A 26,703-nucleotide genomic window follows, 5' to 3' on the forward strand; every position below is an offset into this window, starting at 1 on the left:
AAGCGAAAGTGGGAACACCCCCTTGCTAGACTCGGCCAGTAAAGCTCTCCACATCTGCTGAGCACCGGGTGCTACCTCCCGGAGTGACAGCAGGCAGAGTCTGCCTGCTGCTCCGGGGAATGACTCTTCACACTCCGTGTGTCCAGCCCCTACTGTCTGATGGCCGGCATCGAACCCAGCCTGTGACGGACTCTTTCCAGTGACCTGGGCCAGAGGGAGGCCAGTGAATGGGACTGATCCAGGTCAATTTGTCCCTCTTGAACTCTCATGCCAGGGAGCAGACAGCTAGAGGGGTTCCTTTTGGAGTCCCCATCCCAGTGGTAGACACCCAGCCCAGGCAGACTGGGCACAGGCCTCAGCCCTACCTTACTTGTGGTGGTCTTCCTCTGAGCCTCAGTGTCCTCAAAGAGACGAGGATCTGCTGAGCTTCCCTGTGACTGCAGGATGTCCCTAGAGGGACAGGCCAGCCTGAATGTGGCCAGGCAATTATGGGGGCTGCTGTTCTCGAATGAGAGACCCGTGTAACTACAGTTGCCTCTGGGAAGGAATTGCAGGTGAATTTTCTGGGGGTTTTTTATTCTCAAAATTGCCTTAATAGAGATACATTAATTATCAGGGAATTAAGGGTATTCTTTAATGCACATGAGTATAAAACCCCTGTTTTTGTGTGGCAAAAAGGCAGAAAGAGTACCGCACCCCCTTCAGCCTCCTGAGTTGTGTCAGCAAGGAAAGGCTGACACTGCTTCCTGCTTTTCAAGAAGAGCCCAGGCTACCACCTAGGAAACTTAGCTAGCCACTCAGAGTCAGCCCTCTGCCTCTCCCACTGAAAAGACCCTGGTCTGGAACTTTGGTTTCTGGCTGAGGTGAAGCGGGAGGGGAGCTCCCTCTTCCCCCTCATTTACCCCCAAAATCAGCTGGAGCTGATCAGGTGGACCTGGAGAAAGAAGCCTGGTGGCCCTGGAATTTCAGGGCTTGGTTAGTTCCACCCTTCACCAACACAGGTACTTCATCCTGCCTACTTGCCCTTGCCCTTGTCCTTGCATTTAGTGAAGAAAGAAGGCTTCAGAGAGAAAGAGCCATATTGTACTTCAAAGAGTGTAGGATGCACTCTTTCTAGAACAAACAGACTAAAAATAGTCCTCAGACTGGGGCAGGCGGAGTTCTGCTTCGAGGTGAGGTAAGGCTCGGGTTCACAGCTGGGTGGCTCCTGTGGGGAGAGTGATGTGGTTAACTGGTGGTAGAGCTCGCGCAAACCCCTCCCCCTCTCCCTTACCTGCCCTCAGCAAAGCCAGGGGCCCAGAAGCTAGCCCCTTGAGGAAGCCACTGCTGCTAATTCATTTGCCCATCAAAAATCCAATGAGAGAGTCAGTGAGCCTTTCACAGTGAAATCGTCCCATCCCAATGGGATGTCAGCCACAACTGATCACAACCCTAAAATGCCAGCATCTGTGGGGTGCCTGGTGCACAGGCATGCTCGGGGCGCTCTGTGCTGAAAGAGTGAGCAGCACCGCAACATCACAAACAGCATCAGGGTAGAGGTGCCTTCTGGGGTCTTCTTGCCTCTCAATAACAGTCACCCTCCTCCACCTCCCCCACCACCACCAACAAACTCCCAGGAGTGCTCCTTTCTGCTGGAACACCTTGGCCTGAAGGCTTTGGAAGTCTTATCTTGACACGTCTGTGGACACCTTCCAACTATGTCCACCTTGCCTGATTAGAGTTCCTGGAACCTTCTCTGCTAATGTCTTGAGTGATCAGTTAATGAGTGGGGCAGCCCATTGATCCCATTCCACCATGTGGAGAAAAAGCCCTAGCTCTGGCCTACTTGTAGCTTCATAGCTGCACAGAGAGGTCACTCAGTACTGTGGGCCGGGGCATTCATAGTACGGCTGAGCCAGCTGTCCACTACGAAGCTCCATCACTGAGTCCACCACACTTGCCTCTGCCCCACGGGTGCTTGCCCATCCACATGCCTGTGTAACCCTGTGCGCATGTCTCAGCAGTTCCTTGAATGTTGCGATAGTTTATTGTGCCAGCCTGGCCGAGAAACACATGTAGGATCAACTGAAGGGCAGAGGGATAAATGGCTTGGTGAGCCTCGCCTTGCTTGTTCTGTGCCTCAGTTTAAAGGGGTTCACTACCAGTGTGATGCCTAGCCTGTGGACTGTGTCGCTGTAAGTTGAGGTCCCTTCAAGCCCACACGATTGGAATGTTCATCTCTGGAGCTGGGGACCGACAGTTGATGACAGTTGGGGACCTGCCTTGCTGTTTGCTGCCTGGATATATATATATAGCCCAGCTCTCTCTACAGAAGGGGACTGGCAACTGGAGGCTCTCAAGTCTTAAAGGACTGCTAGTGTCTCACTGCTTTGTAATTTAACTGTTAATTTCTTGTATTGTCTATCTGTATATAATTTAACGATTCATTTCTTGTATTATATTTCTATCTTTATAAATATATTTATATATAATTACTAGCAATCTGGTTTGTCTCTCTAGAGAACCCTGTCCAACGCAAATGTCCACTGGTCACTGGGACCCATGGGTTAAAAATAAAAACCCAGAGTTTGCAGGTGTGTTGAGTTGTATTTTGGGAGGAAGGATGGCAGCATCTGACTGGAATTATCCTTAGCCTGCCAGGCCACTGCCCCCTGGCTTGATAACCCACAGTGGTTCAGGAGGTCAGCAATACCTGAGAAGACCTCTGTCCATCTCAGCTCACTTACCCATCAGGCTTTGCACAGAATCTGCTCAGTTTGCAGACTGAGGACCAGAAGCTTCCAGGGACACCTTCTTAAGACCCTTTGCTTTTCTGGCTGCCACTGTCCCACCCTCTGCTTGCCTGCAGCCCCTCCGGCCACTTCTGTGTGGGTCTCTCGGTCCAGCTCCAGGCACTGTTGAGCTGGTGGAGGAACAGGTATGGGTGCTGTGAGCAGGGCTCTGAAATAACCTTGCCCACTGTCCCTGCCAGGTACACACATTGGCAGTCCCTGTTAGCTCATGCACTCTGTGACTTTTATTTCAGGAGGACGATGAGAAGCTCATTGAGGAAATCCAGAAAGAGGCTGAAGAGGAGCAGAAGAGAAAAAACGGAGGCAAGTGTGCCCCATACCATGACAGCCCCCAACTGAGGGTCCCAGCAGTGCCCCAGTCCATGCAGACCCACGGAAACCATAGAGTGGACTAAGAGGATCAAGGGACTGCTCGGGGCCCCAGCTGCTAGCCCTCCCTCGGAACCTGGCACTCAGCCCCTGCCTCAGGGATCAGGTGGTCTGGGATGAACATCCCCTTGTGTAGGTGGTTGACCATGAGGAGAAGCCATATGGTGCTGGCAGATAAAGAAGTCTGGGCCAGGCTGAGCTTAGGGAGTAACTAGAAGATGATCATGACTAGAGATGGGGACCCGGCCCTGGAGGTTGGAGGAAGAATGGGATAGCATGTGAGAAGCCCCCCTCCCCCCTCCGTCTCTGGCTCCCAAGGAAAGCAGCACACAGAGATCCGTCCTGTTCTGAGTTGGGGCAGGAGGTGAGCGCCTAGGTGACTGGGGTACAGCATTCCTTGGGAGGGCCATGGTGTGCTTGGCTCTTTGTTGTGGCAGCTGTGTAAACAAGCTGGGGGAATACCTGCATCCAGTAGTAAGGGTAATGCTGATGGCTTGTGGATCCCTGGGCTGAGCATGTGCTGCATTGAACCTGTCCCCCTTCCCAGGGCCCACTTCATGCCTGTCAGCACCAAGCTCTGGGGGAGTGTGGGACCACACTGCCTGGTTCCAAGCAGGTTAACATATTTTCTGAATGGAATTCCCTGTGCTTTTCAGAGAACACCTTCAAACGTATTGGGCCGCCCTTGGAGAAGCCTCCAGAGAAAGTGCAGAGAATCGAGGTCCTACCCAGGCCTGTCCCACAGAATCTGCACCAGCCTCAAATCCCCCCCTACGCTTTTGTGCACCCACCCTTCCCCTTGCCACCCGTGCGGCCCATGTTCAACAACTTCCCCCTCAACATGGGTCCCATCCCAGCGCCGTACGTGCCCCCTCTGCCCAACATGAGGGTTAACTATGACTTTGCCCACATTAACGTCCCTCTGGAGCACAACCTGCCCATGCACTTTGGTCCCCAGCCTCGCCACCGATTCTGACGGCCCAGGAAGCCCCCCCAGGACTGAGGTTCCTCCAGGACAGCCCTCAGGCCTGTGTGGGGCTGGGGCAGCGTGCCTCCCTGGCTTAACCTTCCAACACATGGGAAGGCCAGGCCCTTGGTGACTGAGGGAAGGCGGGCTGGGGACAATGGGTACTGGGCATGGGTTTGGTCTGGTCTTACGGGGCCACACAGTGAGGGACTGGACTTTTGCAGCAAAACCTTGTCCCTGGAACTCCTTCCACTCACTTGCACAGTAAATATTCAATCTCAGCTCCTAGATGCTCCCCCTCCCAAGGATAAGCTCCCAATGACAAGGACAGGCCTCTCAGAGTTCGTATGGCCCTTGGCTCCATGGGTTCCCTCAGGATCCTGCCCCAGTGCCTGGGCCTGGAAGCTTCCCCACCCCCACCACCCGCCCCTTCTTGGCCTCACGGTACAGTCTGTTTTGTAGTTTAAGCAATGCCCTGCCCAGTCCCTCCTACTTTGCCCAGGGGTCCAGAGTCCCCCCTCTGTCTCTGAGCATTCCTCTGTGCTCCCCACTCCAGGACTACGGGTAGCAAGCAGCTTTTCCCTTCCTGCGGTTTGATGAGAAGGCAGTGCAGCTCCTTATCTTCGTAGAGTGTCAGCCACCCTGGCCCTGGCCTCCCTCATGTCTTCTCAGTAATCACAGGATGGAGTTCTACATACTGACAGCTGAGCCTTGGAGCCACTAGGGGAGGCCTCCTCCCAAACCCCCTGCAGAGCAGAAGCTTTTCTATCTGTTCAGCTGAGGGGCTGTGCTTGACCTGCACTTCAGGTAAGGTGAGCCACACCTGAAAGGTAGAGGTGAGGTGCATACGTCAGAGACTTTAGCACGTCCTCCGCCACCAGGCCCGCCTGCTGTGAACACTTGCTGCCCAGCTACTCCTTCGATGTGTTTCAAGGATTCGTCAAGAGAACAGTACCTCCTAAGAGCCCCATTTTTTCTTCCTGTCCCCAGGATGTGGGGTATGGGAGCAGGTGATCTTTGGGGGTAGGCTGAGGGAACCAGATGAGAAAGCTGGCACTCAGGAAGAGTAAGAGTTTAGGGCACAGACAGTCCCCCTCCCTGCTTGGGGGCCCGCCAAGCACCAGTGCCTTCTGACAAGCTGCCATCTGTGGGTGTGCCACAGGCGTGCCTTGGGTGAGTGCGTGGTCCAGTCCACCGTTACTTATCAGTGAAAGCCTGTTCCTGCTGCCTTCTGTGGAAGGCCTCTCTAAGCGATGGGGGTGGCCGTGCATGCCGCACCACATGGGCCCACCAGCCCCAATTGCTGCCCCACCATACATACAAGGGACCTCTGGAACCAGTTCCTCGCCGCGGGGGGCGGTCCTTTTCACTGGGGTCCTGTGCAGCCCTTTTGTGCTCCGGGCAAGGCTGCAGGTTTCAGGCAGCTACAGGACAGTGGCAGCAGTCCCAATGACAGTCCAGGGTAGAGGTGCCCTGGGGGCCCAGCTCTGGCAGTGCCATAGGCGAGCAAGCGAGCCAATATTAATTAGACCTTTCTGAGGAGACCTCACATGTTGGCAGCCACATTTGACGATGAGGATCTAGCTGTTCCTGCCCTTCCACGCTGACCTCCCTGACCCAGCATTCCTCTTTATCCCTGCCACGGGCTCCAGACAAGCAGGAGCCCTGAGTGGCAGGACCAGACCTGGGGTGAGACCTCCCAAGAACCAGTGTGTGTGCTGACAAGAACCCAGGCTCTGTGTAACCAACCAACCAACCAACCAGTGGAACACACAGCGACAGGAACCCAGGTTGGTCCTTGTCTCAGAATCAGCAAGAGCCCACACCTGCTCCTCTCTGAGCCACAGCCATGCCTCTTGCTCCCCAGAGGAGGGACCACTCACGACAGTCCACTTCACTTGCCTTAAAATGGGAGAGAGGGCTGGAGTGTTTGCACATCCAGGAGTCAGAAGTGGGAAAGAGAAAGTGCATGTCCGCCACTTTGTATGAGAATAGTGAAGAAATGAATACGTAGTTTAATCTTGTTTTTCTTTACCTTCCAGTAGTGACATGCATAAACTAGCCACTGAATTTAAACTACTGTGTGTAAAAAGCCTGTATCATATGTAACTTGGACTTTTTGTAAATAAATGTTGGTGCACTCTTGTGCGCAAGAGCAACTGTAGAAGGGTCTGTGGTGCATGTTGCTGGGTCTCTTTGGAACTAAAGAGGGCTCCCCTTTCCCACCTCTGTTGGGGCTCTACCAGGTCTGGGGGACAGGTGGGGAGAGAACCCCTTCAAGGCCAGAGCCACATCTGCTGAGGAAATGCAGGAAATGACTTGGTAGAGAACCTGGATATGGGTCATAGTCCCTGCTGGGTGAGTTTGCAAACCAGCCTCCTGCCCCGTCCCCACTGGGCTCCTAGCACAGCTGGACCTTGGTACCAGTCTCACATCATGGAGTGGGAAGGAGGCAGCATATTCATTGATGGTGAGTCATCTTTTTTAATGACTAGTCAGTCTGGTTCCCCTGGGACCTGTTCCTGCACCCACCACAGTTCATAGGTTTACAGCCAAGTCAGAGACTGCTCTGCAATTCTTTTCTGAATGCAACACTCAGTGGTGACCCTTTTCCCCTCCTACCTCCCCCCAGCCTGCATTGTCCTCCCTGTTACCTGCTGCCAGGGATGGTCCCCACTCAGTGACCTTTGAAGTTACAGCCCCTCAGGCTCCCCTGCGTTTGCTGCTCTCTACGGCAAGGCTCGCTGGAGCTGGACTTGGCTGGTCACCGATGACAGTGGAGAGCTCCCCTGCACTCACAGCCACCTCACACCAAGCCTGAGGATGTGCCTTGCACAATGGACTCTCGAATCCATGGATCAAGAGTTGTCCGTGGGTGTATACAAGGTGGATTCAAAAGATCATTCCCCATACAAGTTGGGTTCCTTCCTAGCCTGGTTACTTTGGGACAGTTCAGGCAGTTGTTGCTTGGCAGTGAACGAGGAGCGGTGACAGCATCTTCAGGGGGCACTGAGTGGAACAAGATGTGAGGCATGGTTGCTGCAGGGCTGTGTGGTGGACCTGTGGCCAATAGAAGCACCCGTCACTGGACACCCCTGTCTGCCTCCTGGAGTATTTGCCAAACAGCTCTAGGTTGCTCCTTGGGGACTCCGGCCCCTGACAAGAGCAGCTTCCTCGTTCTCTGTTTTTTATATTTGTATCTGTGCTTTCCAACCACAGATCTCATCCAACATGCTGCTGCCAGGCTTGTCCACATGGTTGTCTGCACTGAACCTCCAGACATGTAAGACTGTACACTTCAGTTGTTTGGATCACATATCCTGCCCAAGGTATCCAGGCACTCCAACACTCATGTGGTTCTGCTCTCGGGGATGCATTTCTTCCTCTTTCAGACTCCCTCTTGCTCCATTGCTCCAAATCGAGACCAATGCCTGTGCCTCCATGGTTGCTTGCAAGTTGTTAAGACCCCAGCTACTACTCCATGAACCAGGATGTAGGATAACCCAAAACAAACACCCTGCCATCAGTCAATGCTGACTCACAGTGACCCCATAGGACAGGTTAGGACTGCCCCTGTGAGCTTCGAAGACTGTTAACAAGGGAGGTGCAGAGCCTGTCTAGAGAATACATTCTTAGGCCAGTAACAGAGACACCCTATGAAAACTTGAGCCCAAACTTCTAAAACCAAGGAACCAGTTTGTCAAAAGCCCAGAAACATAAATGTCTGTATACAAATAGGTGCCTGCCACGTGCACACTAAGGATCTCCAATAAGCTCGTGGACAAATAGAAGAGAATGGAATTCTTAGGTTTTGACCCATCTCTATAGTCATAAAAAAACATTGCTATGATATATTTATTGCTACTGGGGTTCCTGGAGCCCTGGTAGTACAGTGGGGTAACACATAGGGCTGCTAACAAAATTAGCCGCTGCCCTGCTAGACAAGGAAACCTGCTGGATCCTACCACCCTTTGCCTTTGGATGGGAGCATCTAGTCCACTTATGTGCATTGTAAATACTGATAGGAAGTGACTTCTGCCATTGTGTGTGATTTTTTTTGACTACTCTTGAGCTCCCCATCCACCAGCTGACCCTGCCAGGACCCCTGGAGCGCTCTGAGTGAGCGATTTATCAGGGCTTTAGTAGCTCAAAGTCTGAAAACAGTGGGGGGAATGGAGTGCTAGAGGCAAAGTGTGGGCCCAGATTGGAACTGGGTAAATGCGGATGCAGAGCAACAAGTGTGTGCCTGCATATGCTAGCGAGCTGATGGGTACACAGGCTTGTGGGGAATGCTGCTGAGGAAGTGACATTGCCCCAAGGTGGGAGCAGAAATCCACCCTGGGCTGAACCCCAGCTCTAGGGGCAGGCAAGCAGTGATTGGGGTGGAAGGAGGCTCTGGAGACCCACAGGGAGCCTTATTTCTGTCAATGTGCTTCTCCAAGATCCATCTTCCTTCAAACCTCTTCCGTCCTCCTGGTTGACCCCTTCTTCCCATCCCTAAGCCACTCTGTCCCTTTCGCAAGGATTGCGCTTCCTTACACACTCCAGTGGCTGTATCTTCTTCATGCTCAGCAAGGGCACTTCCTTTCTCTGGGAACCCTAAACTGAACCCCTATCACATCACGGTATTGGCTCCAGCACCCACATGGCAGGTGTCCCAGGCCAAGTAAGCTGCTCACAGGCTGAAAAATTATTCATCAGTTTGTGATTTGAGGAGAGGGGAAGGGATTTTAAGCCAGGACTCTGCTCTTCCCTGAAAGCTGCCCATGAGGCATTGCCGGGCTCTCTGATCCTTGGTGGTCAGACTGGAATGGATGAGTAGGGGCTACCAGCTCAGGGTCCCCACCCTAGCCTTGTGACTAATCGGTTGCTTGTTTCTGAAAACTCAAGCATTCCCTTGCACTGAGGCCCAGCATCCCCCTTCCAGGCCACCATCTGTCCTCATCTGTCTCCTAAGTATGGGCCCCTGGGACCAATCACAGGCCAGATATCCGTTTCATCACCACTAGCCAATCAGAGCCAGCTTGCCAAGGGGCTTGTCCCTATGTCTGCCTGCTGTGCCCTTGCTCAGACCACATTCCCTGCTGTGTAAAAGAGCACGTGGTCCCTTCCCCCACCCCCCCCCCCAGCGCTGTTCAACAGGCCATGAAGGGATCCCCACTCAGCAACCCTAGCTCCCTGCTTTCTCCTCAGAAGCTGATGGCATCTCACCTCTGACCTCTCATTAGTAGTCAGACACTTAACTTAACCATCAGGCCACCAGGGCTTCACAGCCCAGTATGCATGGAATTCAAGGAGACTGGAAGAAAGGTCCAGGAGCACAGCACCGAACAGTCTAGAAACTTCCCCAGCCTTCAGCTTGAAACCATCTGGTTACAATTCCTCTGGGGACATACCCTCCCCCACTCCGGGCACAACCTGAACCCACAGGACCAAAGCTACTGTTGTGAGAGTGTGGGAGGCCCCATAGGCTCCGAGGTGTACACCGGGAACCTTGTTGAATGACAAGGAGGGATACGGAGGCAAAATGAGAATCTTCAATATTGAGGCTTGAGCAGTACATGGGCCCCCAACCCCTTGCAGGTGGAGGGCAGGGGCAGCCTAGTGGGAGCCCTGGATTCAGCCACCTCCCTTTGTGGCCACCAGGGCACCTGATGATTCTGGAAGGGGCCCCAGAGTCCATCCCACCCACCTCCACCCCCAGATGCACACGTGAACCCAAGGCATTGGACTTAATGTTTTATTTTTCCAGTTTGAAGCTACTATCATGGGCGCTGAGAGATACAAATGACTTAACAAACAATAAAAGACCAAGACACCCAGAGTGAGATGCAGGGCAGACAAACCAGCAGTGGGAGGGGCTGGCAAGGCAGTGTGGGGCTGGGAGACCCCAGGATTCCAGAAGGTTCCAGAAGATTCCAGTCATAAGTGTGGAGCACCGATCCTGCTGCAGGGCTCTGGCCCTGTGGGGGGAGGGCAGCCAGCACCACCAGGTGGGTCACAGGCAGAGGCCAGAAGCCCCTTAGAGAAGTGGAGGCCAGAAGCTCTGAACTAGGGGTGCCCTTCTGCCCCCCACCAGCTGCAGCAGTCCCCTTGGGGACTACATGCCTGCCAGGGGCGCCACCAGCAATAAACTTTTTAAAAAAAAATACTGATTTGGTCATTTTCTGCTTCCAGTCAGGGCAGGGAGGGTGAAGACTAGACTCGAGGTCGGAGGAGGTGACCCCACAATGTGCAGTGGGCAGAGCTGGCCCTCTGTACTAAGGAACTCAGAACAATCCACCCCCACCCCGAGGGATGGGAATGGGGCAGGGGAATCCCACCACGGACCCCCCATTCCTCGTGGCTGCTTCAGGGCAATAAGGCTCAGAGTCGACTGAGGTCACAAGAGTGTGCCAGCCTTGCCGGGGCAGAGGGCCCAACCATGCTGCTTGCGCAGTGAGGGAGCACATCCACTGACCCTTCTGAGAGGCGGGCTGGGGGGTCGTGGGGGAGGGGCACCGTTTTCTCTGGGGTTTCCAGTTTGAAAGGCAAGGGGCTCCACACCAGCTCAGAGCCCACCTAGAGAAGGAAGTTAGCAGGGGGTGGGCTGGGGCGCGGGGATGATGGGGGGACGGGGCACCTAGTATTCCCAGAGCGTGGCAGGGTCAATGGTCTCCGCGGATGCCTTCAGGACCCCTGCGTGGTCGCCCTTCAGGTAGTGCCCGCCCACCCTGATGGCCACCTTATTGTAGTCACAGAACTCAAAGAAGAAGTCCACGGGGGTGTCGCTGCTGCTGGTGACCGAGGAGTCGCTGCCTACCATCCAGTACTTGCCTGTGGAGTCTGGGGAAGAGGGGGGAAGGGGCGTGTCAGGTCGCCCCTGCACCCCCAAACTCCGTGATTAGTGCCCCCTCCCCACCAATCACGTTTCTAAGCCCCACCACGCTCTCAGGCCTGATCGCGATGGAGGACATGTGGCCACTCAATGGGGTTCAGGGTTGTGGGGGCCCTAGCTCCAAGCGCTGGTCCCAGTCCTCGGGCGTGTCCCCACCCTCCGCCCCGCCCCCCAGGCCTGCCTCGGATGTTGTAGGCGCCGTCGTTGAACTCCAGCTGAAAGACGTCGTAGCTAGAGCGGTTGGCGTCCAGGGTGCCGGTGACCTTGCGGCAACCGATGAAGCCATGTTCCCCTCGCAGGACGATAATGGGCCGGTTGATGAGCTTCATGAGGAAGAGCTCCGAGTCCCCTGTCCCAAGAGTGGGGGAGGGACGGTGAACCCGCAGGCAGGGGCCTCTCTGCTAGGGTGGGCAGGGGCCCAGGCTGGGAACCCCTGGGGGGGGTGGGGGACTGCGCCACCTTGCCGCCCCAAGTACCTGCGGTCTCCACCGAAGCCGACAGCTGCCCATTCTTCTTGGCTGTCACAAATTTGCCATTGGACGCGCGCAGGGTGATGCGACGATCACACCACTCGATGTCAAAGTAGCAGCTGGCATTCCTGCGGGCAGCGGGGACAGGTCAGGGGCCTCCCGGAGGGCAAGGCAACCGAGGGCGGAGGGGTCGGGGGACACTCACTTGGTGGAGGCAGTTGACTGCACGCCCCCAGTCGCCGTCAGCGTCCAGTACTTGCCCGTGTGGGTGCGGAAGGCGCACTTTTTGGTGTCGCGGTCAATCTCCAGCTGAAAGGTCTCCTGGTCGGTCTCTTCGTCCTGATTGGCCGACAGGTCCATGCCTGTGCAAAGAGCCTGCAGTTGGGACCGGTTCCCATGGCCGCCCTGTAAGCTACACGGTATATCCCAGAAAGGTGTGTTCACGGGCCTGGAGACATGGCCTCTGTCAGGGAAGGGTCTGTGGTTTGAAGAAGCTACTAATTAACACCCTGCTGGAATCGGGTGGCTTCTACTCCCATCAGACGGGTGTGGAGAGACAGGGAGGCATCCACCCCCAGGACATGGAGATTGAGCTGTAAGTCAACAAAGGCCAAGGGCCACAGGTGGAACGGAGGGAGGGCACATGCACCTGCTTCTCTGCAGCATCAGCGGAGCTGACCCTTTCATCTCCAATGTGCAGCCTCAGAGACGGATTTCTGTCCTGTTACAGCAGCTCCAGGGCTGTCACTAAAACACTCAGCTCCTCCTGGCTGTCTCTCTCTCTCTCTCTCTCTCTCTCTCTCTCTCTCTCTCTCTCTCTCTCTCTCTCGCTCTCGCTCTCGCTCTCTCCTGCATCCCACACGTGGGCATGGGTGGAGCCAGGCAGCCCCAGGACCAATCTCCCTTCGAACAAGCCCAACAGCAAAAAGGCATCCTTCACCCTTTAAACAGAACCTATTCGTGGAAGGTTCACCTGGCCGCCAAACACCAGACAGGTCTATGCACCTGTGACAGGTCCAGTCATACCTGTGCCCCCCAAGACCCAAAGGGCAGCCTGTGTCCAGAAGGAAAAGTCTGAAGGCAGGAGGAAATAGGGAGGGTGCTGACACAGGGAGGGGCAAGCAACCAGCGCCCCTAAAGATCTGTGCAGTGTTGACTGGGACGCCAGCAGATTTTGCAAACGCTCAGGGAGTCGCCATAAAAAGGTCCTAAGGTAAAGAGAAAGACGCTCCTGAGCCGGGGAGGCCCGGGCCCGAGAGCAGCCAAGGTTGGATACGAAGGGTTGCTAACCGCCAGGGTGGCGGAAAGCCCGGCCTCGTTTTCTAGAGCCATATGGAAGCATTTAGAGATGAAATGGCATGATGTCAGGGTTGTGCTTTAAATAAACCAAAATTGCCTGATGAAAAATGGGGACGGGATGGGACGGGGTGGGGGGGTGGGGGGGACAGCAGGTAGGACTCACACCCAGGGTTTCCACGCGTAGAAACTTAAAGCATAGATTCACATCCTCACCCACCCACCCCCACCCAAACCCGAGCGCCACAGTGGCAAGCACTTTGCTTCCAATGGCCTACCCAGCGACACCTTCCTCACATGTGCCTAGGTGCATGTGCAGCCATGCATCCCAAAGGAGCCCTGGTGGCCCAGTGGGTAATGACTAAGGCTGCCAACCCAACTCACAACTGGCCCGTCCACAGGACAAAGGTGAGACTTTCTACTCCGGTACAGTTAGTCTCAGAAACCAACAGGGCCACCACCTTTATAGCCGTGGCTTTTGCAAACACCTCCTCCCCGGTCTCTCCCCCACGCCCCTGCAGCGTAGGCACTTCTGATGACACCTGAAAGCAGTCTTTGAGTCAGACACTCAACGGGTGTCTCCCAGCACCTGGGATTCTAAGACCCTCAGCAGCCAGGCCACTGCCACACCTGTTGCCGCCCCACGCTCGGTGGAGAGTAGGTCAACACTGACCAGAGGAGGAAACTGAGGCTGGCCAGCCAGGGAGCCTCTCCTTTGGTTCTGTAACCATCCTCGCCCACAGTCACACAGCAGGGACCTGGAGGCTCTCAGGGACAAAGCCCATCTCCTTGTCACATCCCTGAACCTGTCCTCTGCCTGGTGCCCTCCTGGACACAGCCACCCTGGAGCTGCCCCAGCCCTGTGTGAGCTTGCCCGCCATGCACATCCTGCTTGATACTCCAAACACCCAGAACGGGACCAGGGCCAGAGTCCCCTAACCCAGACCTCCCTCAGCCAGGGGACCCCACAAATCAGACAAGCTGTCCCCCCTCCACCGACACCACAGAGCTACTGGAGAGTACCAAGGGGTTAGCCCCTCCTCAAACCCTCCATTCCACCCAAAAGGGCCTTGGACTTTGTGGCAATGATTTTATGCCAACTTGACCATGTGACCATGTCTATCCTATCCTGTCAATCAAGTGACAGTCTGTTGGCACCTTTGGGGGCAGGGGGGAGTGTGAAATTTTTTTATAAGGGAGACACTAGAAACTCTCCTTCTCCTTCCTCCTTGCTGGGCCTCTGCTTGCCTCCAGGGGGACCCCATGAAATCTGCACCCACCATGCCCGCTTCACCGCTCCTACATCATTTTGCAGCTACCTGAGTCTGCAGGCAGCTCCACTAGCCGCAGACCCATGGACTTAGGTTGGTCTGGGCTGGGATGCTTTCTTGATAAAATGTTACTTCTTGATATAAAGTTCCTATGGACACAAAGGACTGTCAGTGGTTTTTGTTGTACTAGACACCCCAGGAGACCCCCAGCAAAATGACCAGTCCTCCCCTGGACCAGGAGATCTGCCCCGGGAGTCCCAATCCCCGCTGGTCACACACCACCACCTGTCCGGAGAGGAGGGGGTGGGGTGCAGGAGGAGAGTTGATAGGCAGGAAGGAAGGGAACAGACAAGCGGGGAGGCCCACCCATCCTTCCCCAGCAGCCCAAAAGACAGAGGGGGCACTGAGCTTTCAGGAAGTGGGAAAAAGGGACACGCTCCTGGGTGCTGATGGGTTGGGGGAAGGGAGGTGAGGGAAGAAGCTGAATGTCCAGCTCAGCCCTGGGGGCTTGTGCTAACTCCCACACTCACTGCCATCAACTCCGTGCCGACTCACAACAACCCTATCGGACAGGGCAGAACGGCCCCTGGGAGCTTCCGAGACTAAGTCTTTACAGGAGTAGAAAGCCTCAATTTTCTTCCCAAGGACCGGCTGGTGGTTTTGAACTCTGACCTTGCGATTGCAGTCAACCCCATAACCACCATCTAGCACAGCTTTGCAAGTAAGCCTGGTGCTTCCAGTCTAGGCCATGCCCTCTGGCTATTGAGTATTATAAGAACCGGTGTCACCGGGAAGGCTAGGGAGTGCCTGACGGAAGCCATAGTGTTCTCAGGCACTCATAGGCACACAAAAGTCAGACAGTAAAAAAGCCTAGAGATCTGATGTATTTGATACAGGGCACTGAGGAAGAAAGGATATGTACAGGTTTTTTCTTTGGCTAATTTTTGGAAGTAGATCGCCTGGGCTTTCTTCCTAGTCTGTCTGAATCTGTAAGCTCCAATTGTCAGATTCCAGATTCAAATCTGTCTTGGGAAATGTACGGTTAGAATGCTCCTGAGAAGGAAGGTCGGGGAGATGTGGGCGTGTTATCAGGGGAGACCAGTCCCTGCAGAAGAGCACCCTGTTTGGGAAAGTACAGGAAGCCCCTCTCTGAGACAGACTGACACGGTGGCTTCAACAAAGGGCTCCAATACAATGTGTGAGGATGGCGCCGGGCCAGGCAGGGTTCCCTGCTGTTGTATACAGATCACGATGGGCCGGCACCAAATTGACAGCACCTCACAACAAGAGCTACTGAACCCTGACGTGAGGGTGGCCCCTGAGCCTAGGCTCCTGTTGCTGGCTGCCCGTGGATAGCAAACGCCCTCGCTCAGCAGTCGGGGCTTGTCTGGCCATGGGCCTCACAAACCCTGCTCTCCGCGCTCAAGCCTACTGTCGACACTGTCATCTGAGGTTACCCGCCCGATACGACTCATCGTCCAGCTGCAGACAGCGCCGTCTCAAGCCGTAGGCTTTCCATTGGCCAGTTCGGGGAGCCCTGGTGGTGCAGGGGTTACACATTGGGCTACTAACTGAAAGATCGGCAGTTCACCTGTTCCGAGGAGAAGAGAGTTGACTTTCTCCTCCTGTAAAGAGCTACGGTCTCAGAAACCCACAGGGGCAGTTCTGTCCTGTCTAATAGGATTGTTATGAACTGGAATTGACTCAGTGGCAGTTGAGTTGTTTTGTGTGCGTGTGGTTTGGAGTTTGGAGAACTAGGTCTCCAATGTTTCTCGCTAGTCTACCTGAGTCTGGAAGCTCACTGGAGCCAGCCCATCCTGGGTGGCCTGACTAGCAGTTTCTAGCACGATAGGAGCAGACTGGCCACTGCAGCCCGACCAAGGGACAGTCAAGTGGTGGGTGTGGCTTGACCTCCAGAGACTTGTTCTCCCCTGCCACTCAGTGGGGCAGAGACCTGCCCCGTGGGTTTCTCCGTGATCTTTAGGGGAGTAGAAAGTCTCAGGGTGGCAATGAGTGGGAATGGGCTCATGGGCAGCAGTACCAGGAATTGTTTGAACGCCTCCACCTGACCAGGGACAGAACTGAAGTTCAGCTGGGCTCAGTGATGTCGCCAAGGCCTTCATCATGAGTTCAGCTGGTAAAGGCCTAGGGGGCCACTAAAGGACCCAAAGGGGCAGCAGTCTCCCCCCACCTCCGTTTGCCCACTTGGAAGAAGATAGGATCCATCCCCCTCCCATCTGCCAGGAGTCACTGGGGTCTGCAAGTAGGCTCTCCTGCCCAGCCAACGCTGCCAGAGGCCTACTCAGCCTCCAAGTCTCTAATTAGAACCCAGTTACTATGGGAACGGGCTTTTCTGGGGATTTTTCTTTTCAGCAACAGCAGCACAGAAAGCCTGAGTCACAGGCCCGCAGGCCCCTGCCTGCAGACTTGTCTCCCTAGTGGGAGCTGCTGACAAGCACAGGAGGCGCCTCAGGCCCTCCCTCCTCCCCACCATCTCCCTCCTAGCTCTCTAGGGCCAACCAAAAATGACACAACCTCCAGCCTGTGGCACCCCCCTCCTCTAAAGCCTCCACAGGGCCCCAGTTCTCAGGTCTCTTAGAGGTGTCTCAAGAGTTCCCCCCCAAACCCCCAAAGCAAGTGGTTCTGACTATGCCCTCCCCCTCCCCTCAGCCTACTTGTGGTCTCCCCTCCCCTCCCCTTCCCCCACTTCTAGTCTGCTCTCTCTGACCCTGTCCAATCCCCCAAGCCCTCCTCTGTCCTGACTTGGCAGTTCCCTGCCTCCTCTGCAGAACTCGTATACACCCTGCAAAGCCCAGCCGCAGCATCTCCCCAGCAAACCAGCATCTGACACAGCACTTGAGCCACGATCCAGGCCAGGCCCAGCTGGCCAGAGGGGAGGGACCTGGCTGGGGAAGCTGCTGACACAGAGGAAAGGCAGGAAATGGGCGGGGCAGCAGGCGGGGCGCCAGGACATGGAAGAAGAGCACTAATGGGCCTCACAGAGGTAGAGCTGGCCCGAAGGGAGTAAACTGAGGCCAGAGAGCAGGCTGTAGCTTGTGGCCCAGGCCCGGTCTGTGCAGGCCTAGGTGAATGTTAGCAGCTTCCGGGCCTGGATTTCCCAACATGCGGCGGCAGCGCAGACCCCACCCCCTGGCCAGCAAGACAGTCAACAACGGGTCTTGGCAGCCCCACCCCGCAGGCTGCCCAGGCCCACCAGGAGCCTTCCCATCCCAGAAAGGACCCCGGTGGGCGGGGGGAGGTCTGTCAGCTAACTTGGGAACAAGAAGGGGATCCCAAACCAGGCGGGCCCCAAGCCCCAACCTCATCCCTAGGGGCCTCGTCCCTTTAAAGGCATAGAGGAGCCAAAGCTTCCCCTCTTCCTGCCCTGTCATTCTGAATCACAGTCTGGATGGTGCAAGCCTTCCTGCATAGGATTACCTGCCCAGGCTCGCCCCTCGGCTTCCAAGGGCACCCACAAGCACTCCCTGCTCCTGCCAGGGTCTCTGGCTCTCTGCGCCCTCCCCAAGAAAAGGCCCTGTCTGCAGCTACCAGCCTCGCAGGCCTCCGGTGGTACCAGGACTTTCTAGGCTCTTTGGGCCTCAGGGCCTTTGCACACCTGCAACATTCAGGACCTCCCTCTACCTGCAACAGTCCCACACCTTCCCTTACCCCCAAGAGCTGCTCAGCTGGATCACCTTCCCAATCAACCTAGGACCTCTGTCCTTGACACCGCTGGGATGTTCAGCATAGGCCCCCTTGCCTAGGAAAGGCTCCAGGCACGCCCATCATTGTTGAACGCTGGAAGCCCAGCACTGACCAAGGCAATTGCTGAGTGGGAATGGGGTTACACCCAGCACAGTAAGCCCACAGGGAGGCTGGCAGGCAGCCGGGTCCAGATAAGGAAGGGTCTGTCCGGATAGGCCATGCTGCGTAACCTTGGGCCATTGGCTTTCCCTCTCTGGGCCCAAGAGGCGCCCGTTAAAATGGCAGAGGCAGCGCCCACTCCATCAGGATAGAAGCGGGTGAACTGGGGGAAAGCTGCCACCCCCCACCCACGGCCCCATCTCCATCCACCCCCAGCCCACTAAGGCCTGAAGGGGGAGGAGCTTCCAGATAGGGCCTCAGGGGAGTCCAAGGACAGTTCTTATGCAGCTGCCACCCTGGGGCGGGGGCCCACCTCCCCTCCAAGTGGCCAAGATCCCTGCATTCGAGGAGGAGGGAGGCTGCCCCAATGGGGGAGGAGGCCAGCAATGGTGACTCGCGGTGCGGAGGGAACAGGCATAAGGAAAGGGGGGCCGTCTAAGGCCTGGGAAGGGCCGATCGGGTTCCCGCCGATTGCTCGCGGCGAGAGCCCTTGGAGATGGGGTCATTCCAGGCTAGAGGGCTTCCGGGGCCGCCGGACAAGGCTCTCGGGGCTCCTGGGGCTGCCCGCTGGGCAGAGCGCGCCCCGAGGGAGGCAGCTGCGGGCAAGCAGGCATGGGCGGGGTGGTGTCTGGCAGGCTGCCAACCGTGCCACGCCGGCCGGGCCCGAAGTGCGACCAGGGAAGTCGCCTCCTGGGGGGGCCCTCCGGACTCGGTGGTGGGCGTGGGTCGCCGCGGAACCCCACGGAACACCAGGGCCTCCCGGGTGTTCCCATCTGGTTTCCCCGTCTGCAGCGCCGGAGAGGACAAAGGGGGCGAGGGAGGGCCCAGCGAAGCGGCCCGCCCCACAGCTCACAAAAGCCGCGGCCCCGAGCTCAGGGCAAGCGCGGGGGGAGGGGTGGAGGGGCGAGCAGTCACAGGGGCGCCCCCACCCGCCGCCCCGCAGATGAGACCCCGCCCGCAGCGAGGGGGAGGGGGAGAGACCGGGCTGCTGTGGGTTGGGTTAGGGGCGCACCCCGCGGAGGATCAAAGGGCCGGCTGGCCTCCCCCACCCCCGCCCGCGGAAGGCGACCCCTGGGTGAAGGGACGCGCCCTACCAATGGCCGGAACCTATCCCAGGTCGCCGGAGCGAGCAGTCCCATGGGCGGGGGGAAGGGGCGGGAGGAAACCGCGTGGGCGCCCCCTCCCCAGCGCGGAGACGCTGCGGGAGTGCAGGAGGGGGAGGGATTTCGGGGGTGGTACCCAGACAGCTCGCATTCGGGGCCTAGAGGACACGCGCACACACACACACAGCGGCGCTGAAAGAGCGGCAGGACCCCCTCCCCGGGCGTCCGACGCGCGTCCTGGAGCGGGGTGGCGGGGAGCCGGACTGGAGCGCACGGGGGGCCACTCGAGGTGGCCGCGGCGCCACCGGCGAGAAAGGGCGGGAGGAGAGCCGGGCCGGGGAGGCGGGGCGCTTTGTCCGCGGCTGCGTCGCCACTCACCCTGGCGCGTGGACACGTTCCTCTCGTTGGCCGCCTGCAGGACGACCTGGGCGCAGCTCTGCTCCAGCGCGAAGAGCTCGTCCTTACCCACCTTGGTGGCCTTGCCCGCCTTGAGAGTGCCGCTGGGCCCCGACGGCGCCAGGTAGCGGCCGTCGCAGTCGCGGAAGGCCACCTTGCCCGAGCGGAACTCGAGCGTGTAGCCCGTGGCCGGCTCGGGCCGCGCCACCAGCCGCCCGTCGTGGCGCAGGAAGCGGTGGTCGGCCGTCTGCACGCTGTAGCGCTGGTCCTGGAAGGCCAGCGTGATGAGCGAGTCGACGCCCCAGGGCACGTCGCGGTCCACGGCGATCTCGTCGGCCGGCCGCGCGCTCAGGTGCGCGTAGCGCTTGCGGGTCAGGCTGTAGATGTTGACCTGCGGGTGCATGGCGATGTGCACGCTCCACTTCTCGGCCGGCGACACGCTCTGCGCGAAGCACGACAGGCGGTCCTCGGTGCCGCCGAAGTAGCGCCGGTGCGCCTCGGACTGCAGGGACCATCGGCCGTCGTCGTGCGCCACGATCAGGAAGCGGCAGTCGGCATCGGGCGCCTCGCGCTCGCAGGTCACGTTGCCGTCCTTGTCAGCCGCCAGGTAGCGGCCCAGGTGGCTGCGCAGGCACACGGCCGCGCTGCCCGCCTCGTCGGGCGGCGGCTCCAGCGTCCAGATCTGCTTCTTCTTCAGGCTGCTGGCTGACGCGTTCACCTTGAAGCCGAAGGCCTCGGCCGTCAGGTACTTGTTGCCGCAGTTGATGAGGCCGAACTGGATCTGCACCGCCTCGGCGGTGCCGTTGGCGGGCATGCTGACGGCGGGGCGGGCGGTCCCGGGCGCCGACTTCTTTGTTCGCTGCCGGCCCGGCGCACCCGCTGCAGCGCTCCACAAAGCCGCCCCGCCGCGCCGCAGCCGCTTTATAGGCAGGTGACGTCACGTCTCCAGGCCCCGCCCCGGGCCCCGGAGGAGGGGGTCGCGAGCCGGGAGCGAGCTCGGCGGGGCGGGGACGCGGGGACGCGGAGACGCGGGGCCCCCGAGGGCGCACACTAGGCTGAGCTCTCCATGTCCCCTGGGCCCGCCGCACATCCGGCCTCTGCAGTCAAAGCCCCTCGGGCCTCAAGGAGAGCCTTCCCCTCCCCAGGGCCAGGCCACTGCCCCCTCCAAAGCTGCCCCTGACTGGGAACTCAAGGCCCTGGGAAGCCCAGACCCCCAAACCTGTCAAGGAAGCAGGATGAGGCAGGCTGGAGAGTAGTATAACCGGCTCTCTCTCTCTCTCTCTCTCTCTCTCTCTCTCTCTCTCTCTCTCTCTCTCTCTCTCTCTCTCTCTCTCTCTCTCTCTCTCTCTCTCTCTCTCTCTCTCTCTCTCTCTCTCTCTCTCTCTCTCTCTCTCTCTCTCTCTCTCTCTCTCTCTCTCTCTCCCTCATCTTGGGAATCTGGGAGTGGGGAGTGGACCCCCGGGGCCTGCTCAGAGGAGGTGACCTAGGGGCAGACCACTAAAAGCCGGTGTCCAGAGCACAGGTGACCATGGGAACTGGCGCTGGAGGGGGAGTGGAGGGGCTTGCACCCCAGAAGGGCCTGTGGGTGGATGAGGGAGGGAAGGACAGAGCAGGACCTATGCTTCCTAAGCTTGCTGTCCCTGCCCCTAATGGCCATGCAGATCCCTCTGTGTGGACCAAGCACCCAGTCCCTGACCCCCCCCAAAAAAAACCCTAAGTGGATGAGTCAATAACCAAAGGCCCCCTCTGCATATGCAGAAGTCAAAGGTCAGGTCTCCTAGTCAGGGGTGGGCAGATGGTATTATTTCTCTTTAGCATGAGGACATGGAGGACCATCAGTTCTGACTGCAGGTCTCCAAGCTTAAGGTCAGTAGACCCTGCCCCCAAAGCCCTGACTTCATGGACTCATGGGGAAGCCCCCACCCTATTCTTCCAGGAAACCCCTCCACTTTCCCCAAGAGGACATTCCCTATGGACATCCCCTCTCCTCTTGGTGTGTGGGGGAGGGAATGCCTGGGACCACTTCCCTATTCTTAGCCCCTCTGAAGGCCAGGACTTTTCCTGGGACATTCCCCACATGCCATGAAGGCCCTGGAATGCCAGCGTGACCACAGGCTGCCCACAAGGTCTCCAGCGGAGGCCCATCTAGCTGAGACTGAGCACTGAGCTGCCACTGTCCTCAGCCCCTCCACACCACGGGAGGGGTCAGTGGCTCCTGTTTCCAAGCAGTCTCCTATGGGGATCTTCAACAGGGAGGCACAGTGGTCCCCCTCCCCGGAATCAGAGCATGACCACAGCACCCCCCTCCACAGAGCCCACCCCCTTGTGGGAAGCTGAAAACCAGGAAATGTGTATTTGGACAAATCCTCTACGCATGTAATCAAGAGTCCGGGAGGCAGACTGGGTGGAGGAAGACCTTCAGGTTCATGAGTTGGAGATGAATCAGTCACATTCTCCTCACTAAAAGTTATCACCCAAAATGTACCCCCTCCCCGCCCCCGGTATTAATGCCAATGTTAAGATGATGCTTGCAAGCACACAGTTGCTACTATACACATGAAGGTTATTGCTATGGAGCCAGGAGACCATCCCACCCTAAGGACTACATTCCCTCTGATAAGGTGCCTCATGGAGGAGAGCTCAGGGACACTTAGGTCCAGCCAGCTCCAGAGGCAACCAAGGTTAAGCCGCCATCTGAACTCGAGAACCCACCCATCTTGTTACCTATGTACCTTCCTGGTACTTGTATGTTCCTAGCACACCCCCTTCCTGTTACATGTATGCTTTTAATACATCCCCTTCCTGCTACATATGTGTATGGTGTGGCTTGCATGCCTGACATTATATAAGCCTGTGAGAATACATTAGCCCCCTCTCTGGTTCTGGTCTCCGTGGCAGAGGTGTGTGACTTTGGGCAAGCCTCAGAAGCCCATGGGGGAAGTTCTACCCTGTTCTGTAGCATTGGTATCAACAGGATGACAGCGAGTTTGTTTGTTTGTTTGGTCTGTTGTTATGGACGGCATAGGGGGTTACATGTTTATCCACTAGCGCACAGCCACCGGGTTGCTCCTCAGGAGAAAGCAGCAGGTGCCTGGCCCTGTACAGGGTGACAGCCTGGGAAACCCACGGGGCAGTTCCACTGTGTCTACAGAAAGAGTCACTGTGGGTCAGAATTCCCTGGAAGGCCGGGTGGATTTTAGGGTGCGTCCACCTCTGACTGTTGGAAGTAACGCTGCATGGACGGCGATGCCAGGGTGTTTGAGTCGGCTCCTCCTTTTAGCCTTCTTGGTGGCTGTGTCAGTCTGGACACATTAGAGAAACAAATCCACAGAAATTCATATGTATAAGAGAGAGTTTTATAGAAAGGTTAAGTGCACATCAAGAAAGCATCCCAAACTGATGCTGTCCAAGCCCATAAGTCCAACATTAGCCCATATGTCCGACACCAATCCACAAAATCCTCCTCCATCTCACAAAACAGACGTAATGATGCCAACTGCAGGAGGAAAGCCAAATCAGTGAATATGTAAACATCTCAGCACTGGCAGGCGTCTCCACACGGGCTGCTCCAGCACCCTGGGCGGCATCGGGGTAGTCCCATGTGGCTTCTCCTTGGGGATGTCTTCCAGGAAGTGAACTTTGCCAGCTGAAGCAGGGAACTGGCGAAGGCAGCTGCACCCTGGTTCGACCATCACAAAGCAAGAGACCCTCAACTCGAAGGGCGAGGCTCACCCAGCTATTTATCTCTCTGCACTTCAATTAACCCCACATGTGTTTATCAGCCAGGTTGGCACAATAAACTGTATATCAGTGGCTTCCTCAGGGCAGTTTTGTTCCTCTTGTACTGGGTGTCAGGGAGTCTTTCACTGTGACCCCATGGACTGTGACCTCTAGTTCTTCTGGTCTCCGCAGGGTGGAGGCTGAGGTTAGAGTCCATGTGGTCCCTTAGTCCTTAGGACCAATTGTTTCCTTGAGTCTCAGATTTTTCTTCACTCGTCTTTGCTCCAGATGGGGAGTCACCCTTGGGGACTCCGCTTTTAAACCTGCATGAGCCCTAAGCAACCAGGGCCCGGTGGTCTTCAAGCACCAAACACAGTGCCTGCCAGCAGGGACACACCACGAAGAATGGAAACAAGGTGCCGTAACAAGGACACGTCCCCTCATGGAGAAAATCATGTTCACAGCTGCCCTGTTCACAAGGGACCCCAGAGCCAACCCAAGCGTCCATCGCGTGACACACACTGTGTGGCCCACCCGTGCCACCGGATCTGACTCAGCTACCAAGAGAGATGACGTTCCAACCCTGCTGCCACCCGGATGCGCCTGAGCAACACAAGAGCAGGCACACAGGGGCAGACATCATGGGATGCTGTGCAGATGTGAAAAATCAGAGCAGGCAACCCCCTGGGGACAACGCTGAGAGCCCTGGGGTGGAGTGCGGTGGGAGCTGCCACCTGGTGGGGCAGCCGAGAGGACCAGAGGACCGACAGCCTAGACCTGCCCTGTAACACCGGGGTCACACGTCAGATTCAACTTTACTACATTGAGTTTGGCATTTGGGGGTGGGGTTCTGGCGCTGCTCAACCTGTCTTGGTGGGCTTACCTGTCCTGCATATGTCAGATCTGCAGAACTATCACGTGCGACCTTTCCCGTCTGGCTCCTGTCCCTTGATTTAAGGTTCTAGGACTCACCTTGTTTTTAATTATAATTCATTGTGGTTGGGTGGAATCTAGGAACAAAAGCTCATGCAATTCTGCAGAAAGAGCATTTTTAAAAATCCCTTCCCTGCCCAGTCCCAATGCCACCAGACCAGTCCCCTCCCTGTGCCCCTGGGTGGATCACATGGTCCTTTCTACAGGGCCCTCCTCCGTCCCTCTGGGGAAGGGCAAAGACATGGACAGTGTTCCTGGGCCCCGTGGGACCCCTGGCACCACCTGAGCCTCCTTAGAAAGTGGGCCCAACCAGGACCAATGAGCAGTGTGCCCAGGCCAGGTCTGAGAGGCTCCCAACTGGTCAGCTCTCCCTGGACTCAGTTCCCCAGGTGAGACACCTGGGCCTTGTGGGACCCAGACCCCCTCTTCCATAGACAATCAGCCTCCGAAATCCCCTGGGCAGGCCATTGACTTTCTGGAAGGAATTCACAAGGTACAGCCAGCCAGGGATCTGAGCCCAGGAGCCAGCTGGCCTTGATTTGGGTCCAAACTCTGACAGAGACTTGGCACCAGACCTTCTCCAAAGTACTGGTCTTTTCGGCCTCAATTTTCTCATCTGACCAATGGGGAAAGTAATGCCCGAGGCGTCTCTTGAAAACCCAGATGCAGCTGTACCGATGTCCACGCAGATAGAATGCATGTTACGTGGGTTTGCCCTGGTTTCTGCAAGTACGTGACGCCCCCACCCCAGCTCCTTCCCTAGACACAGTCTATGTGTGTGTGTTATCTGGGTGGGCGAGTTACATGGCGGGGGGGGGCGTGCAGATATGGTCATTGTGGCACAACGATGGTTACATGGAAAAACAAAAACACCTGTCAGCAATGCTTGCCCAAATACTGATTTTCCTTAAAATATTCTTGGCAGGGTGATGAGCACATGGAGGAATCATGTCATCATTCTCTTGACTTCAATACATATTTGGACATAATAAAAAGTATTAAACAGTCAAATAAAAAATACCCCAGAACAAAACAAAGTGGCGATGGAGGAGCAGGTTAAGTGTGGATGATTGTTTCAGCAGTAGTTTGCAGGTTCGGTGCAACTCCGGGGCTGTCCGCTCTGTGTAGGACTGTGTGTGTATGTTTGTAACTAAAAGATCATTTTATAACAACCCATTATATCAAGCATATTTATACACATGTTGCCACTATTCTTTTTTTTAATCACTTGATTGGGGGCTCATGCAATTCTTTTTTTAAAATAATTTTATTAGAGGCTCATACACCTCCTATCACAATCCATACATACATCAATTGTGTGAAGCACATTTGTACATTCATTGTCCTCATCATTCTCAAAACATTTGCTCTCCACCCAAGCCCCTGGCACCAGGTCCTCATTTTTCCCCTCCCTCCCCACTGCCCCCTCCCTCATGAACCCTTGATAATTTATAAATTATTATTTTGTCATATCTTGCTGTCCCACATCTCCCTTCCCCCACTTTTCAGTTGTATGTCCCCCAGGGAGGAGGTCACATGTAGATCCTTGAAATAGTTTCCCCTTTCAAACCCACCCTCCCAGTGTCACCACTCACACCACTAGTCCTGAGGGGATCATCTGCCCTGGATTCCCTGTGTTTCCAGTTCCCATCTGTACCAGTGTACATCCTCTGGTCTAGTCAGGCTTGCAAGGTTGGATTCGGATCATGACAGTGGGAGGAGGGCAAGGAAGCATTTAGAAACTAGAGGAAACTATTTTTCATCGTTGCTACATTGCACCCTGACTGTCTCATATCCTCCACAAGACCCTTCTGTATGGGGATGTCAAGTGGCCTACAAATGGGCTTTGGGTCTCCACTCCGCACTCCCCCGCTCATTCACTTTGGTAAGATTTTTTTGTTCTGATGATGCCTGATACCTGATCCCTTGACACCTTGTGATCGCACAGGCTGGTGCGCTTCTTCCATGTGGGCTTTGTTGCTTCTGAGCTAAATGGCCACTTATTTACCTTCAAGCCTTTAAGACCCCAGACACTATATCTTTTGATAGCCGGGCACCATTAGCTTTCTTCGCCACTTTTGCTTATGCACCCATTTGCCTTCAGTGGTCGTATCAGGGAGGTGAGCACACAATGATATGATTTTTTTGTTCTTTGATGCCTGATAAATGATCCCTTCAGCACCTCGTGGTCACACAGGCTGGTGTGCTTCTTCCATGTGGGCTTTATTGCTTCTGAGCCAGATGGCCGCTTGTTTACCTTCAAGCCTTTAAGACCATAGATGCTATCTCTTTTGATAGCCAGGTACCATCAGCTTTCTTCACCACATTTAGTTGTTCACCCACTTTGTCTTCAGAGGTTGTGTCGGGAAGGTGAGCATCATAGAATGCCAATTTAATAGAAGAAAGTATTCTTGCATTGAGGGAGTACTTAAGTGGAGGTCCAATGTCCCTCTGCTACCTTAATACTAACCCTATAAATATATGCACAGATCTATTTCCCCATCCTGATATATAAATATATTTGCTTATGTACATGTCTTTATCTAGACCTCTACAAATGCCCTCTGCCTCCCAGCTCTTTCCTCTATTTCCTTTGACTTCCCTCCTGTCCCACTATCCTGCTCAGTCCCCACCAGGGTTTCAGC

General features: G+C 56.1%; 2 protein-coding genes across 4 annotated transcripts in view; one reads left to right on the forward strand and one right to left on the reverse strand.

Moving 5' to 3' along the window:
- RNF216 (ring finger protein 216) overlaps positions 1-6,287 on the forward strand; it is a 125,728-nt gene extending 119,441 nt beyond the window's left edge. For all 3 annotated transcript variants that reach the window (XM_075527558.1, XM_075527557.1, XM_075527559.1), the window contains 2 exons: positions 3,026-3,095; positions 3,818-6,287. In XM_075527558.1, coding sequence (XP_075383673.1) covers positions 3,026-3,095; positions 3,818-4,137 — 390 coding nt within the window. In that variant the 3' untranslated portion in view covers positions 4,138-6,287. The remainder of the gene's footprint in view (positions 1-3,025; positions 3,096-3,817) is intronic.
- A 3,552-nt stretch (positions 6,288-9,839) lies between these two features.
- On the reverse strand, positions 9,840-20,306 carry FSCN1 (fascin actin-bundling protein 1). Its single transcript, XM_075527561.1, has 5 exons — positions 19,388-20,306; positions 11,681-11,837; positions 11,482-11,603; positions 11,187-11,354; positions 9,840-10,953 (listed from the first exon to the last, which is right to left on the reverse strand). Exons 1-5 carry the CDS (start codon positions 20,217-20,219, stop codon positions 10,751-10,753), a joined length of 1,482 nt encoding a protein of 493 aa, XP_075383676.1. The 5' UTR covers positions 20,220-20,306; the 3' UTR covers positions 9,840-10,750.
- Positions 20,307-26,703: the final 6,397 nt, after the last annotated feature.

Source organism: Tenrec ecaudatus, chromosome 12 (genome assembly GCF_050624435.1).
Source record: "Tenrec ecaudatus isolate mTenEca1 chromosome 12, mTenEca1.hap1, whole genome shotgun sequence".
In the NCBI taxonomy this organism is placed as follows: Eukaryota; Metazoa; Chordata; class Mammalia; order Afrosoricida; family Tenrecidae; genus Tenrec; species Tenrec ecaudatus.

What these genes read in the sequence shown, in the direction of transcription:
- FSCN1 (XM_075527561.1), bottom strand. Translation starts at nt 20,219, where the DNA reads ATGCCCGCCAACGGCACCGCCGAGGCGGTGCAGATCCAGTTCGGCCTC. An exon ending in CAGTCAACTGCCTCCACCAA is followed by an intron (nt 11,604 to 11,680) that starts GTGAGTGTCCCC and finishes CGCTGCCCGCAG; the next exon opens with GAATGCCAGCTGCTACTTTG. An exon ending in CGGCGCCTACAACATCCGAG is followed by an intron (nt 10,954 to 11,186) that starts GCAGGCCTGGGG and finishes CCTCTTCCCCAG; the next exon opens with ACTCCACAGGCAAGTACTGG.